This window comes from Denticeps clupeoides, chromosome 13 (genome assembly GCF_900700375.1).
Source record: "Denticeps clupeoides chromosome 13, fDenClu1.1, whole genome shotgun sequence".
Taxonomy (NCBI): Eukaryota; Metazoa; Chordata; class Actinopteri; order Clupeiformes; family Denticipitidae; genus Denticeps; species Denticeps clupeoides.
This window is the reverse complement of record NC_041719.1, coordinates 6,390,658-6,405,568: the sequence shown is the minus strand read 5'-3', so window position 1 is coordinate 6,405,568 and position 14,911 is coordinate 6,390,658. Positions and strand designations below refer to the sequence as shown.

The 14,911-nt window shown below is 43.0% G+C and overlaps 3 protein-coding genes across 3 annotated transcripts; all 3 read right to left on the bottom strand.

Moving 5' to 3' along the window:
* Positions 1–320: 320 nt before the first annotated feature.
* On the bottom strand, positions 321–2,268 carry LOC114802192 (T-cell surface glycoprotein CD3 epsilon chain-like). Its single transcript, XM_029000894.1, has 6 exons — positions 2,109–2,268; positions 1,604–1,801; positions 1,257–1,459; positions 1,066–1,113; positions 876–983; positions 321–559 (listed from the first exon to the last, which is right to left on the bottom strand). The coding sequence occupies exons 1-5, from the start codon at positions 2,161–2,163 to the stop codon at positions 924–926; spliced, it is 564 nt and encodes a 187-aa protein (XP_028856727.1). The 5' UTR covers positions 2,164–2,268; the 3' UTR covers positions 321–559; positions 876–923.
* Positions 2,269–6,915: 4,647 nt separating this feature from the next.
* On the bottom strand, positions 6,916–8,978 carry LOC114801915 (serine/arginine-rich splicing factor 1-like). Its single transcript, XM_029000423.1, has 4 exons — positions 8,731–8,978; positions 7,982–8,166; positions 7,581–7,753; positions 6,916–7,479 (listed from the first exon to the last, which is right to left on the bottom strand). The coding sequence occupies exons 1-4, from the start codon at positions 8,928–8,930 to the stop codon at positions 7,279–7,281; spliced, it is 759 nt and encodes a 252-aa protein (XP_028856256.1). The 5' UTR covers positions 8,931–8,978; the 3' UTR covers positions 6,916–7,278.
* Positions 8,979–9,831: 853 nt separating this feature from the next.
* On the bottom strand, positions 9,832–13,085 carry LOC114801914 (fructose-bisphosphate aldolase C-A-like). The gene is made up of 9 exons (XM_029000422.1): positions 12,999–13,085; positions 12,585–12,715; positions 12,192–12,403; positions 12,064–12,118; positions 11,328–11,488; positions 10,999–11,082; positions 10,730–10,904; positions 10,264–10,463; positions 9,832–10,177 (listed from the first exon to the last, which is right to left on the bottom strand). The coding sequence occupies exons 2-9, from the start codon at positions 12,694–12,696 to the stop codon at positions 10,091–10,093; spliced, it is 1,086 nt and encodes a 361-aa protein (XP_028856255.1). The 5' UTR covers positions 12,697–12,715; positions 12,999–13,085; the 3' UTR covers positions 9,832–10,090.
* Between the last annotated feature and the right edge of the window lie 1,826 nt (positions 13,086–14,911).

The window sequence follows — 14,911 nt, the reverse complement described above, 5'->3', positions numbered from 1 at the left end:
ATGTATTCACTTCAAATTGTATCATTACTAAGCCGAATAAATAAATCTGATAAATGTAAAATATTCACTCCCTTTAAAATAAATCACATTTGTTCCAGTAAAATCAACAGATTTATAAATAATACTTTTATTTTAGAAAATTAATTTCTACAGAATCATGTTTAATTTGAAAGAATGCACGGGTGAAAAAACAAACAGGAAGTGAGATTTGATCTCAAATGTCTTTGAGACAACAGTGTCTGCTGAACAGTCTGCAGGGCCAAAAAAAGCTCCACAGAACTAGATCCAAGTAAAACCTGCTAATCGCCAGGTCTAATAGTTCAGTGCCTGCAGGGAGGCCATCTTATGACACCATGTCCCCGTTTACCTCGTCTGGAACACTAACAGAGAGGACAATTAATGGCACAGGCGTTACTAGAAGAATTGTCTTGAGAACCTGAAAACCTCCTTCCTGAGTGGGTGTTTCATGGTAGCTTGATGTTCTGTGGTCTCCATCTAAACCAAACAAGAGACGCATTCTTGAACTCCGACCAGGCACCCAGAAGCAATTCCACACCTGCTGTACACAAGATGTACAAATGCGGACCTGCTTAAAACCTGTAGGACTCTTGAACCCTACAATCCATCTACCATCAAGAAAATACGCAAATATAAACCAGGCGGGGTGCAGTCATTCTCACTTGATGCCAGATGAAGAATGTGAATCAGACGCGGATGTGGATGATTTAGGTCCACGCCACCGCAAAAATTACATTGTACATTTTCCACGCATCACACCATAAAAGACTTTATTTGTTTAGCTCATATTTCAAATACATAATTCACACAGTTAGAAGTAACACGTCATTTAACACGTGAAAATGAAACATCTTTACACAGTAGAGGAGCCCGGATGAAGATCAGATGAAGATGTCCCTGGCCCTCTAGCCCATCCTGTTCACCGCTGCGTACGTGTCTCTGCTGCGCGAACCAATGTTCAGAGGCTGTCACAAGAAGAATGAGAAGAATCACACACCTGACCCTTCTGGAGTCACACCAGCATCAGAGCTTTGAAGGCGGGGATACCTGATAGTCTGGCTCGGGGGGGCTGTGGGGCGTTCCTTTGTCCACGTGCTGCAATTTAGCAAAATAACAGAACAGTCACATGTGAAATTGATGTTCCTGACATGATGCTTTCATTCCACTCATTGCCTAATTTGGATCGTCAACAGGATGGAAGCACAGGAGGTTGAAATGAAGACATTTTTGTGAGGAACAGATGCTCTAAAAAGCAAAAAACGTTGGGACAGACAGGCAGGTGGGATGAAGAAAATGCTCATCTTACTTTTTTGTGGCGTGGACGGAGACCTGCCCTTGGCGAAGTAGTGCACAATGAACATGAGAAACGTGGTGACTGCCAGGTCCAGCCCGATCACGATACCCAAGAAAGTAGCATTTAGATCATAACAGTTTGGGCACCCTGTAAAAGAACGACTTAAACTCTCAAATTACCACGTTTGTTAGTAACCCATCACTTGTGGATGCAGGGTAAACAACCAAATAACACATTATAATATATATATATTTTTTATATTCATAATTACCAGGGATGACGGTTCCTTACCCTTTCCTTTGACATAGAATTGAACTGTCTTATCAGCACAGGAATACTGGCCCTTGATACTTTCTGAAAATTTGATTTTTTCGTGCGTTGCGTTGAAAACCACGAGGTTGTTGTGCTCCTTTTTTGTGGTCTTGTCCCCATCGAACTCAGGACACTGGAAATGAACTGAGTCTTGCCAAAATGAAACATCTGAAACATCTGTTTTTAAAAACAGCCGTTATAATGGCATTATGGAGGCATCCATTATAATACAACAAACCTCAAAGGCTGAATTTATTGACAAATGCAGGCATCACCGATAGACAGAAAATAAAATGTCTTTAGAGAAAATGAACCAAATCGCCGTTACAGTCAGCATTTGTAACATGTCCAGCAGAGAGTGTTTCTAATCACTTACATTACACATTAAACCAATAAAGCACACACCATATGATCATAACCAGCTACCTCTGGTCCAAAATGCTCGATGTGAAGGAAGAACAGAGAACCAATTCAAGCTGCTCACCATGACCTTTGACACAGAGGACGATGAAGGACAGAAAAAGAAGGGTAAAATTCATTATGATTCCGCTCCTTTGCAGTTCTTTTGGTTTGTAAAGTTCGTGCGTCTTCTCTCTGCATGTCCTCCTCAGTCAGGCAGGAAGCTGCATCATGGCGCAGCCTGGAGTCACTTCGAGCCTCAGAGGAGACCCTGTCGTGCCTGAAGAGTGCTGATTGTGGACATTTCACACTTATTCTTGTCCACACTGTGTGACGTGCAGAATAGTGCTTTTTTTATCAGAATTTTATTGTGAGAAATCTGTGTTTTTTTGTGGTGTGCTGTGTTGGAAACTGTAAAAAAAATCCTTCATTGCGTGTTTTACTGCTACAGAGCTCAACTAAAGAATCTTGCTCATAAACAATATGTTGTCTGGGGAAGTAATTCATTCTGAGAAACACCCGTTTCACCAGCTTTTGGACTGGGTTTTGTTTCATTATACTGTGGACATGAAGTTATGTGAAGTTAAGTCTGTTTTTATGACACTCAAACATTCTGAACGCATTGTGTAAGTCTGGGTAATTCTTTCCATTCTGCATCTGTTGAATGAAGTTAAAGTTCATCGTAACGTTCGCCTGGATCGTGCAATGCAAGTGCGTGTTAAAGCTTTGGCGCCACCCTGGCGGACAGCAGGAGAAAGCGGCCCTGATGTCGCCCGGGTCCCCCTCTCTAGCACCAAGACAGCCCTGACCTGCAGTGGAGTCCAGTACCGAGCTGTCGGATTGAGCCTTCGCCGCACATCTCACAGCCACATCAGCGGGACCATGCAGTGTGGCGGGGCGCGTTATCCCGCTGAAATGGGGTTCAGCCCTCTCGGAGCTGTTGTTGAAGGAGGCCTTGCCTCCTACTTTACTCTACAGTGCTGTATTAATTACAAGCATAACATCCTGGCTTAACTACATTAACTACAGCTTGTGTTAATTACTTCACCATCACCCACTGCTGAAGACCACGGCCTTTACATCAGATACGACCCCCTACAGACACCTACAGGAGTTCTGCGGCGGATGTTCTATTTCAGTCAGCAGTTATGTGGTTGAAGGAGGACCGAAGCATCAAGCTGCCCTCAGTCACACACACACACACACACACACACAAAACAAACGTTTCCAAAAGGTCTGTAAGGGTTTAAGTTCATGCCGAACCTTAATAAGTCAAATGGTAAGTAATATGTTTATGGCATTTGCCTTTTTAACCTACATATAAATATACCCGTTTGATTTGCGACTGTTTTTCTAATTATTATTATTCAAAGTGGACATATCGAACAAACAAAAAGTCAGTTTATGAACTGATTCTCTATTTTTTCCAAGCACATTAATATTAATACGGCAAACAAACAAACAAACAAGCAAACAGCAAAGTTGCGAGTCTGGTGAAGTTTATAAGACAGTCAGAAAATTATTTCAACAAAGAACTTTCCACTGACATCCTCATTCCTCCAGACGTTAGGGTTTGTGTAATCATGACTGTAATCTCCAGATCATATGTCTGCAGCGACTGTAACTGTTTTAAAAAGAGTTTCCATTCATTTAACTGCAAGGAAAATAATTTTGTGCAGATTTTGCCAAAAGAAAACAGGAATTATGGTGATTCGATTTTTTGCCAATCTTACAGTTTCACAGCTCCAGACACTGCTCTTGAATTAAATACCATTTCACTGCCCTTGGCTCCTTCTGTAGTATCTAACTGGTTCTCTTGACTGCAGCGTACGTGTCTTTACTGCGGGTGTAGTCGCTCAGGGGCTGGAAACCAAAAAATAAACATATTTTACAGGTTGTAGACAATGACATTATTAACAATGACCCGCGTTGTTAATATTTTGCCATTATAAAGGTTAAATTGTCTCTCACCTCATAATGTGTGTTGTTCGGCTGTGGTGGGGCATCTGTTTAATAAAGGGCAAAATCAGAAATAATACACACAATGTTACAGTACAGAAAAAAATCTACTAATCAAATGTAATAATTCATTATCAATGTTTTTATTTACCTCATCATGGTAGTGATCCGATAGACATTTTATCATAGATTACCCAACATTACATGATTGGTAAGTCTAGTTAAAATATTTTTAGTGTGAAAAGTATATTCTCTATTGCAACGTGTTTTTTTTTGTGGCCTCTCAAAGAAAATTTCCCCCAAAACATGAAATGGTGGCAGTAAAGAAAGACAGCTGAACATTATTATGATGAACATTATGGATTGTGTCAGTGCGGCTGGAGCTGTAGTGAGACAAAAAGCGGCAACAAATCCCGCAGTCATCTACACGCCTTGTCAGGTACCTGCGGCAGATCCAGACTTCCTCTTGCCGCGGACCCATGCGAAGAGGATGACGGCCCCCGTGATCAGCAGGTCACAGGCAATAGCCCCCAGCATAACAGCATAATCCACATCATAACAGCCCTCACAGGCTGTAAAGGAACAAGAGGACTTCAGCAGGCCATGCAGCAGCCCTCAAACACCTTACGATGTTCACGTAATAATACTGGCTGTCCTAATAATAGTCATGGCTGCCCACTGCTCATCAAGGGTGATGGGTTAAATGCAGAGGACAAATTTCACTGTGTGCACTGTGACAATCTGTGTCACTTCACAAATAATACTGCTTCTTTCACATTAAAGATCGAAGCGCCTTACATGAAAACACAGTACAGCTATGCAAAATTCTTAAAAACAGTGAGGTAAAGTCACAGTTAAATAAAATTAAAATAGCATAAAATATAAACAGATAAAATTCTGTTCTCTGAATCTTGCCGTTGTTCAGACAAATGAAAGGCTGAGAATGATTAGAATGAAAAAATCCGGTTTGTAAATTTGAGTGGATGCAGTTGTAAAGTAGTAGTAACTACACAAAATTCAGTGTCATGTTTAAAAAAATGCCTCCTCACCTTTTCCTTTTATATAAAACTGGATTGCGTCTCCCTCACAATGGTATTTTGGTTCTGGGGTTTCAATATAATTTATTGAATTTTCCACTTCATCGTTTTTCTCATTGTAAAGTTTTGTCCCGTTAGGACAAGTCATGGTCACATAGCTTCCATAAAATACCACATTGCCTGGAATAAAGTATAAAGTAAGAAAAAAATATAAAACATTAGTCATTTCTAATATCTTATTTTTGCCCACACCTGTTCCAAAACGGAGGATTAAGCAGCTCTGCGATTTTAAAATGAAATAACACAGCATGAAAGAAGCAAATGAGAAGATTTCACCTTCGTCTCCTGTCGCGGATGTTGCGACAAATAAGAGCAAAACAAGCACGGCCTTCATAATTAGATTCATGCAAAAGAAGTAAGAATTATAAGACTAACAAGGAGAAGACACCAATTCTCCTCCACCCTTCTCCTCCGTCTCTCTTGCTCTCTCTGTGCCTTTAGATGGGGGGAGGAAACAGTATGCGCTCAGAGAGGTCTGAGCTCGAACTTCCTACCCTTTAAAGCTTCAGGACTCGAGCTTGACTTTAAGCACCGAGGGCTTCCAACAGCTGTTAGATTTGGAAGGACAGGCGACATTAATGCCATTTCTCATGAAGTTTCACATGGTGCTCATTGCGCTGGACGTCTGGACTCTTCTGGAAGATCTTCCACTCAAGAAATGCAATGGAATCACGAGTCGCCTGTTAACCATACATCTAAGGAGCACATCGAGAGAGCTGATTGGTCAGACAGGTCATGGTGACTTAAGGCAGCATGTTTCTCACTTAAAATGATTGAGTGGAATGTAAATAGAGAGAGCAGAAGCCAGAAAAGACTCGGGTTCAAGTTTTATGAAATGTCAAGGATTTCGACACAAGCACACAAAAATGTATTTTTTTTTTTTTGCCTTTTTCCACTGAGAATAAAGTACTATTTCTGCTGAACTGGTTCTTCTGTTTCCTGATGAGCTGTGGTCGAACCTGCATGAATACACACAGAGTCGCAGCGCATTCTACACACACCAAGGCCACAGAAGGCCCTGCAGCACACGATGGAGCCGGACTGCAACCCAACCAAGATCAGTGCTGCCCAGGCCAGAGGCTCGAACCTGGCTCACACTAACGCTCTGAGGGGGCTCCCCCTAGCGGCTATTTCAGGCCGACTAAAATGGTGCAGGTTTTTTTTTTTTTTTAAGTAAAGGTACACCTATGTACCTTTACTTAAAATACGACTCATCCTGACAGTAAAGGTTGTAGAAAACCTCTAAATTCATTAAAAGAGACTATATTAAAAATGGAATGATCTTTCCAGTCCAAACCCTATTAAATATTGTTTTTAAGGAACACTAAATTACTGGCAGACCAATTGTCATGTTCTTTTGAAAAACTATTGCATTTGAAAAAGTAAGGTTTGATATTGACAATAAGGGCGGTTCTATAAATGGGTCCTTTACACTTAACCCATCTCAACCCCAGGGGGCAGCCAGCACAGGCGTGTTGGGACGATAGTGGCATTATTCAGTACTCAAACCAGCAACCTTCTAAATTTGGGCCTGCTTCCTTATCCACAAGGCCACCACCACCCAATGGTGGTATTGTAGTGTTCTTAAAAAAAATAAACAAACAAAAAACACTGGAGCATGTAGGTTGGCCACAAAATAAAATTGCCAAACTATATATATATATATATATATATAAAAGAAACTGCTATGAAACCCTAGCAAAGATTAAAAAAAAAAAAAAAACCACCCAAATTGCTGCTGATCACTCTTCCCCCATGTTTATCAGTAGAAGCTATCAGAGTTAACCCCAAAACTCCAGAAATAAGGTGAAAACTGCACATAAGAAACAAAACTGCTTTATTGCAAAGATTCCTTTAATCCATGATGAGACATCTATAGGAAGACAGTAAAATCCACCCCATCTTGACAGGGACGCTTACAAAAGAAGTTCAATGCAGTTCACAGAACACCAGACTTTTGTTTTATTTAAAAAAAAAAAAAAAAAAAAAAATTAAATACAAAAATTTGGACAATACAATCTAGATGAAAAGCATGTGGTCAGCAAAAACATCCCTTGGAGGACTATTATACGAGGAAAAAGGGAAGTGGAGCGGAGAGGGAGGTCAAAAACCAAAAATAAAAAAGGGGGCTGGGGGGGCAGGTTGGTTGACGATGAGCTCCACCTAACGTACAGCATTCGAGCCGACAGACAGCAGCACTTAAGACCGTGAGCGGGAGTGGCTGTGGCGAGGGGAGTACTGGGGAGACCCGCGACCGCCACCACGCCGGGGGGAGTAGCTGCGACTGCGACTTTTGCTTCGGCTGCGACTCCTGCTGCGACTCCGGCTCCTTGAGCGAGACCTTCCATAACTGGGGCTACGAGGGCCATCAACCTTCACCCGGACATATGCTGTTTCACCCTGAGAGAGAGAGAGATATTATATTACACACCGCCCATTCATACGTGGATGGATTTACATACAAAGCGGTCAGACACTAGAAAATAATCAGGATAACCCACCTCGTGTGAACGGAACTTAGTGTTGTCCAGCTTCCGAACGGCGTAGGTCATGTCCTCCTTGCGCACAAACTCCACGACCCCAGTCCCATCACGAAACACGTCTGCGTAGCACACGTCACCCGCCTCTCGCATGTGATCCTTCAGGTCCTGCCAACTGCCACTGGGAGGAAGTCCTGGAAGGCAAAGACAGGGACTGGTCAAAACAAACCTGGATTCTGGACGGAAGTTGTGATCATCTTCATATAATAAAACTGCTTGACTGTGCTGTGATATTACACAGATTCTGAACGTCAGTATTTAAACCTTTATTCATTTCAGAACTTTGTGGTCACGTGGGTCCAAACAGAAGCAAAAGTTGCCATTTACACCCCAATTACAACAGACGCCCCCCCCAAACTCACCTGAAACAATAACTCTGTACTCTGACCGCCGGGAAGGGGGTCCGTATCTCCCCCTCGGCGCTCCGCCCCCCGCTCCGCCGAAGCCGCCTCGGCCCATGCCCCGTCCGCTCCGGGGGAACTCCACGCGCAGGCGGTACCCGTCGTAATCGTAGCCGTCGCGTCCATACACGGCGTCCTCGGCGTCCCTGGAAACACACGCAGCTCCTGAGCGCCGCTACCAGCCGCCCCCGAGCCACCAAGCGCTAACGCCACTCCGGTTCGAGCGCGATTCGGACCCCGGCTAGCCACGCGGCTAGCGGCTAAACAAAGCGCGCCGCCGACGCCGAGCACGCGCTTTGTTTTGCTTCCACGCGCTATTAAAACAAGCAAAAAGATCGGAAAAGAGAGGGGGGGTAGAAAATAAAATTATAATTTCCACGAGGAGCAGCAGAGTTCGCAAAGAGAGGCGCAACTAGCATGCTGGCTAATAAAAAAAACGTGCACGACGCGGAGCGAACAAAACGCCGCCGAGCGCCACAGATTTCGCGCGGCAAAGCAGCCGGCGCCGCCCGGGCACAAGCGGCCGCGGCGAAACGCGCAAAAACGGGTAAAATGCGCACGGCGACGCGAGTTAAAAATAAAAAAAAAACCACGCGTTCGTCTCCACACGACAGGGCTTGTGCGGGAAGTAAAACTCCGGCAGCGTGGGCGCCCATTGATCGGAGGCGCTAATTAGCTTAGCCTCGCCGCTAACTGCCCGGCTCACTTACCGCGGATCCTCGAACTCGACAAAGGCGAACGGGGGCCCTCCGCGGCGGTTCTTCAGGTCGATGTCCCGAATGGCCCCGTACTTGTAGAAGACGTCTTCCACGTCCTTGGTGCGGATGTCGGGGGGAAGGTTCCCCACGTAGATGCGGCAGTCGTTGTTACCCGCCGGGCCTCTGATCACGCTGCTGCCGCCGCCAGACATGCTTTTAAAAAAAAAAAACCCCAAAGTCTTTATATTAAAAAAAAAAAAAAAAAAAAAAAAACCGCTACCGCGCTAAATGAACAGCCGCCGCGCAGAAGCCAGAAAGAGAAGCCGGCGGGATAAAACGGCTCCTACTACGCATAGACGCCAAATAAAAGTCGCCTCAGCAAAGGCCCGAGCTGGTCCGCAGGCTGAACCGCGCGTCGCTGGAGCGGAGGGACTGGGAAGCGGAAGCGCCTTATGTTGACCCGCCGGAGCGCGGCCACATCCGCTGGAAAACCTAGTTCACGTCAGCAGCGACGAATGGATCGACGACCGAATGGATGAATTGAGCTTTTTTTTTTTTTTAATTCTATTTTATTTCACGATCCGCGTTGGAGTTTTACTTTGTTCTAATATTATGCCGTTATGTTGTTTTTATTCTCGCGTTGTTACGTTGTGCAACCGCACTAGATATTTCTGCTAAATAGCTACTATAAACCACTTTAACTTTTATAAATCATTATAAATTACATTGCATACTTTTTTTGCACGATTCACCCCCTGTGAATATACAATGAAACTAAATGTGCACAGTGTGTTTTGCATTTATGTTTAAATCACAAGTAAATCATATTTGACAAATGCATTCTTTTAGGCAATGAAAAAAAAAAAAGGTTTCTTTCACACAATGCAAATTTTTATTATCAGAATTAGTGGTATTTCTGCTGTAGTTTTAAAACACACCACCACTGGCAATCACAAAATATATCATTTCAGTTAGACACTGTAGCCATCTATCAGATCCAGAATATTCTATTTTAACAATGTGAAACAAGCAGAGCGTTACCCTAACATAAAGTTATCCTTAGTTAAACTAAACACAGGAATCACGATTTGCATTTTTAATTGGCAAGTTAATTTAAGATTACTATAATACTAGTACATTTTCCTGGTTCCATAGCAGCCTCTTTCCAATATGTTGTCTTCAGTTGAACAGGCTACATTTTAGACATCTTGTAAATTGATATTAAATGACATCAAAGCATCTAAACTCAGTATAATTGTCTAAATATTAAAACTAAACTGAACATAGATAGCACAAAGCTCTCAGGTCAGCATTATGGGTGTGGCTGGGAATTTCGCTCTTGATCGAGGAGTGTTGGGGTCATCAGCAGATCTTAGTAGGCGTAGTTGGAGATGTAAATGAACTGTTCGCTGTTGTCCCCGCAGAAGGTGTACCTCCCCTGGGACGCCAGACTGTTGATCTGGTGAGGAAGCATATAATGTGAAATAACGCGAGACGCATCAGAGGGATGTTCCAACTGTTGCTGCCCGGGGAGTGTTAACGTGCCTCCGCCCGCTTGATGAACTGCTCGGTTGCGGCGTTCTCGTTCTCTCGGTGCCCACGCCACGTTTTCAGTGCGGAGGCCTGCAGGGCGCGGCCGAAGGAGAAGGACAGGGCCCAGGGCTTCACCAGTGGGCAGTTGTTGATGGCGTTCAGGTTGAGGGAAGCCTCCTCCTCGCTCTGTCCTCCTGAGAGGAACGTCACCCCTGCAGGGGACAACGTAACATACTCCAGTAACAGAGCACTAAACAACTTATTGCGGCATCCATTCTATTTCTTGGACAATATGCGGCTCTCAATATTATATAAGAACTCAGAAATTCATCTATTTCTTAATAATCTGTTAAAAAATTAAATGGCTAAAGTTAGCAATTGCTTAACTTGTAGGCATATCAAAGCATTTTATATTCAACTGCGCAGACGCCTGGACTGCCCAGCACTTTATGAGAGAGCTGTGTTGGAGCTACGCAACCTGTGACAGCGGGGGGAACAGTGCGACGTAAGGCGGTCACCGTGGCCATGGCAACTTCCTCCGGGGTGTATTTGGTGGAGCAACTGTGGCCGGGAGTCACCATGTTAGGCTTAAGTAGCGTGCCCTCCAGATAGACATGATGTTCGAACATGGCCTTGTACACGGCAGTCAGGACCTGCAAAGCAGGCACATACAGCGGCCAAAAAGTCCCTTGAGTGAAAGTAAATGGGAAGCGTCAAGGTGTATGTAGCGCTGGTGACGGAACCAACCTTCTCTGTCACAAACTGACAGCATTTCAGGTCATGGTCTCCATCTGGCAAGATTTCCGGTTCTATAATTGGCACAATACCATGCTAGAAGGATATTGATGGGGCACATTTTAGAAATCAGTTTAATAATAATCTTAAACATTTTAACAAGCTCACTAACATCCTCGAATACTGGGCCTGTGAAAAAGTAAAACACATGGGAAGTGATTGTTGCATAATTTGTGATGTAATGGAATGGAATGGAATGGAATGGAATGACTAATCTTAAAGAACATAAAGTACATACGTTTCTATGGGAAAATGGCACACGTTTTTTATCACCTCCTTACCTGCTGGCAAATGCTAGAATAGCGGGCCATGACTTTGGCGTTCTCCTCGATGGCATGTTGGGAAGGCGTGGAGTCACTGATCTTCAGCACACAGCGCCACTTAGCAAAGTTCGCCCCCTCTTTTTTGTACTGAGCACAACGCTCTGACAAGCCATCGAGCCCTACAACAAAAACTGCGGTTAGCACCGCTCACTCGGCCCTTATTTTAATGGTTCTAAGACTTGACGGCATGGGTCATGTTTGCCAATATCACATCAAATATGGATTCTTGGTTCAAGGCAAGAAAGGGATTGCTTCATAAGTGAGGGAAGGAATGAAAAAAATCTAGTAGTAACATTGAGACATTGAAACTCCCACTTTACACCAACCAAATTAAGGCTTTTAGTCTATGACTCAACAATAAAAGTTCTTGTATGTATGATGTATATGGAGCGACTTGAAGAATATTTTGCCAAATAAATGTTTGTGGGCTCTATAAAGGATGCCCAATCTGAATAATCTTCATCTGATAATCTCAACTCCTGCCTGGCTATTTTCTATAAACTAATTCTATAAAACTAAGCAGTCAGTCCTTTCTTCTTCATGTGTATTTGTGAGAACCAAAGCACTAAAATAATAGATGTTCCGGGTCAAGTCTTACTCAACACGGTGAAACCTTGCGTATGCCTGGGTGCATCAACTCTGTTCTAGACTCTTCTAGAACCTTCTATTGGGATTATGTAATCTGTTTATTTACCCTGTGTGGTGGTCTCTCCATTAGTTCCTGGTAATGGAACCACCCCTTTGTCAACCTGTGAAAGCACAAGTGAAAAGATGTAGGTATGAGACAAAACCTGCCTTTCATTACTGCTAAAAAGAATGTACCTTAATTCCAACGGTGATCCCTTTATCCTTAATCATCTTAATGAAGCGAGTTCCATCGTCTGCAGTCTGGTAAAGAGTTTCGTGGAAGAAGATGACACCTCCAATGCAGCTGTTGATGCGGTCGTCGGCACTAAAGAGCACCTGACGAAACTGTCGGCGGTTCTCTTCTGTGTTCTCCACACCTATCTGGTTAAGGCGCTTTCCCATGCTGCCTGAAAGGCACGAATACACGCACTAACACAAATGTCCCACGAAACCACAGTTTCACACCGTGGTGGGGGTTCTATAAAATCCATCTGAGCACATGCGCATTCCATTTATGTTTAAAATCTCCCAATTTACAGCCGGGGGCAACTAAAGAACGGATTTCAGAGAAATTGTCCACCTACTGACCCACAGATTCATCTGCAGCCAAGATTCCTTTCCCAGGGGCTACAATGCGCAGGGCGATCTCATGTAGCTCCTTCTTCTGGTCAGTGGACAAGGTGGGGAAGTGGTGTGCCATTTCGAACTGCTCTCAAAGCCTAAAGAGTCACATATTTTTTAAATTGGTTAATTATGAAAGAATGAACTACCAAAAAATGTGCATCGCAGGCTCGACTCTGTTACAAAGTCAGACGGATGTCATTATTCAAGAGTTTAAGGTCAAAAAAGAGACAAGCAGAAAAGCACTGGCCACTTGTCTGTAAATAATATTCATACAGCACAAAAAATACTTACACAGATGCATAGAAATCAAACTAAAAAAGTAAACCAGCAATTTCAGTGCAGTGTAGGAATCAGTAAAAGACGCAGACGGAGTCTTACCGGGCAAGGTGCTGGAAAGGGTAAAAAGCCTTCGTCGCTGGGATGTTCGGGATGCCGTCTCTCGTCCTGACAGGGTAATGATGTTCCCAGTCTCCAGTGACAACACTAAAGCGCAACAACTCTGAGGCGGGGCTTAACGTCATGACCTCATTCGTATCCCCTGAAGAAGAAACACTCTTGTGCATTCCGAAACCCTTCAGATGCGAATGCCTAGTGATACGGTGACCCGTACGAATCCCGGTCTTAAAAAGCTTTTTATGTATTGTTTAGCTGGCAGTGCCCAAGAGTTTCATCTAATAAGGTCGCACGAGCTTGGTCATCATTCTGAAAACCTGAAATGGATGTTTTTAGAACTTTAGCGTGAACACTTAGGCAAAAGCACAGAAAAAGTTTTATTAATTGTAAGGTATCATAAGTTTCCATTATTACATTTACGCTGTAAACTACATAAATGTAACTGATTAAATGAAAACATTTGGATTGTCCACATCTTGCTTAAATGTTTATAATGAGAAAGATCTCAGTTCTCATTTAACCATAAAAACACCTTTCCCCCTATTAATGACTTAATTAGGTGAAACATGCTTTAGGCTAATCACCAGGGTCTCAGAGCAACCCAGCACAAAGTCTAATCCATAAGAATCGGTGTTTAAAACCATTAAGGGGGCCAGGAATAAGACTTCATGGTTTGTGAACGTGGAAATAACTCTGTGATCCAGTTTTCAAGGACAGAAAAGGAAAGACTGGAATAATTAAAATAATTAGAGAGTATGGAAACTGGAGGTATGTGATAAAAATGACCCAGAAAACATTTGCGAGAAGAAGATCGAGTTATGATATGTATATATTGTTTTTACATATGGATATTTTAAGAATAACCCCCACCCCTCCAAAAATAATAAAAGAACCTGCACAATGTGTCGCATAAATGGTCATAAACAGACTTACATTGTGTAAAATGAAAACACTATCACTTCCACTCAGTCCATCCCAAGCACATAATGACATCACTTGGCGCTGGGAAGAAAATTGCTTTGCAAAGCATGAAAAAAGTCACATGACGGACAATCAGTGAGTGGACAACACTAAAAAAAGAACAGGCTTGGACAACAAATGAAATACGATGCTGGACACCTTCTTTTTTTTTTTTAAGACGCCTGAAGACGGCAGTCTGAACCACACAAGCGGCTCTGATTATATTTAGCCTCCTCCACAGGGGGCTGTGGCTTTTTCCTGATACCTAATTAAAAACACTTAATAATGCTGCTTTTTTTTTCGGTCTCCAATTTTCAGTTCTATTAAGGTTGCTCCCTTAAGGGTTTGTCTTTGCTCCCACAAATAGGTCACACCAAGGTCTAAAAGTTGGATAGATGTGTTCAGGTATAATATATGTTAAATCAGACTTTACAGGCCAAGGCAGGTTGCAGTCTGAAGCAAGCAATTTTGTAACTCATTAAAATCTGCTGCAATTAAGCTCTTGATTAATTCTCATCTACAATGATTTAGTGATGTAATGATTATTAAATTATATAGACGCAACAGCATGAAACCCACAGCCAGACTTTGCAAGGCTGAACATCTTTTTTGACAACCTAACATAATTTATTGGCATTTTATTACTTTGCAGATGTACAGTGCGAGGTCTGTTGCTCTTCTGGTGTCACATGGCATCTAGAACCTACACCATTTGTTCCTCATCTATGAACAACAATATGTGTGGGACAGTTTCCAACACAGCAGTCATGGTGGGATGTGTGTGGTGTGTTGGTATAACTTCATCAGCGTGAGGCCATTCTGTTGAAGTGAGAGAAGGTACTAGACATTTAAAGTGAAGTGATTGCCAAATGTGATACACAGCACATGACAACAGCTGGGAAAAATTCCTCAATTTATGAAGATTATCAACTTAACAG

Excerpts from the sequence above, each read along its gene's own strand:
- LOC114802192 (XM_029000894.1), bottom strand. The coding sequence starts at position 2,163 with ATGAATTTTACCCTTCTTTTTCTGTCCTTCATCGTCCTCTGTGTCAAA. Across the intron at positions 1,802-2,108 it reads CCTCTGTGTCAAAGGTCATG|ATGTTTCAGATGTTTCATTT; the intron begins GTGAGCAGCTTG and ends TTTTAAAAACAG. Across the intron at positions 1,460-1,603 it reads ATTCTATGTCAAAGGAAAGG|GGTGCCCAAACTGTTATGAT; the intron begins GTAAGGAACCGT and ends GTTCTTTTACAG.
- LOC114801915 (XM_029000423.1), bottom strand. The coding sequence starts at position 8,930 with ATGTCTGGCGGCGGCAGCAGCGTGATCAGAGGCCCGGCGGGTAACAAC. Across the intron at positions 7,754-7,981 it reads GTACAGAGTTATTGTTTCAG|GACTTCCTCCCAGTGGCAGT; the intron begins GTGAGTTTGGGG and ends TTTGCCTTCCAG. Across the intron at positions 7,480-7,580 it reads CTAAGTTCCGTTCACACGAG|GGTGAAACAGCATATGTCCG; the intron begins GTGGGTTATCCT and ends TCTCTCTCTCAG.
- LOC114801914 (XM_029000422.1), bottom strand. The coding sequence starts at position 12,696 with ATGGCACACCACTTCCCCACCTTGTCCACTGACCAGAAGAAGGAGCTA. Across the intron at positions 11,489-12,063 it reads TGGAGAGACCACCACACAGG|GGCTCGATGGCTTGTCAGAG; the intron begins GTAAATAAACAG and ends TTTTTGTTGTAG. Across the intron at positions 10,464-10,729 it reads TGTTCCCCCCGCTGTCACAG|GGGTGACGTTCCTCTCAGGA; the intron begins GTTGCGTAGCTC and ends TGTCCCCTGCAG.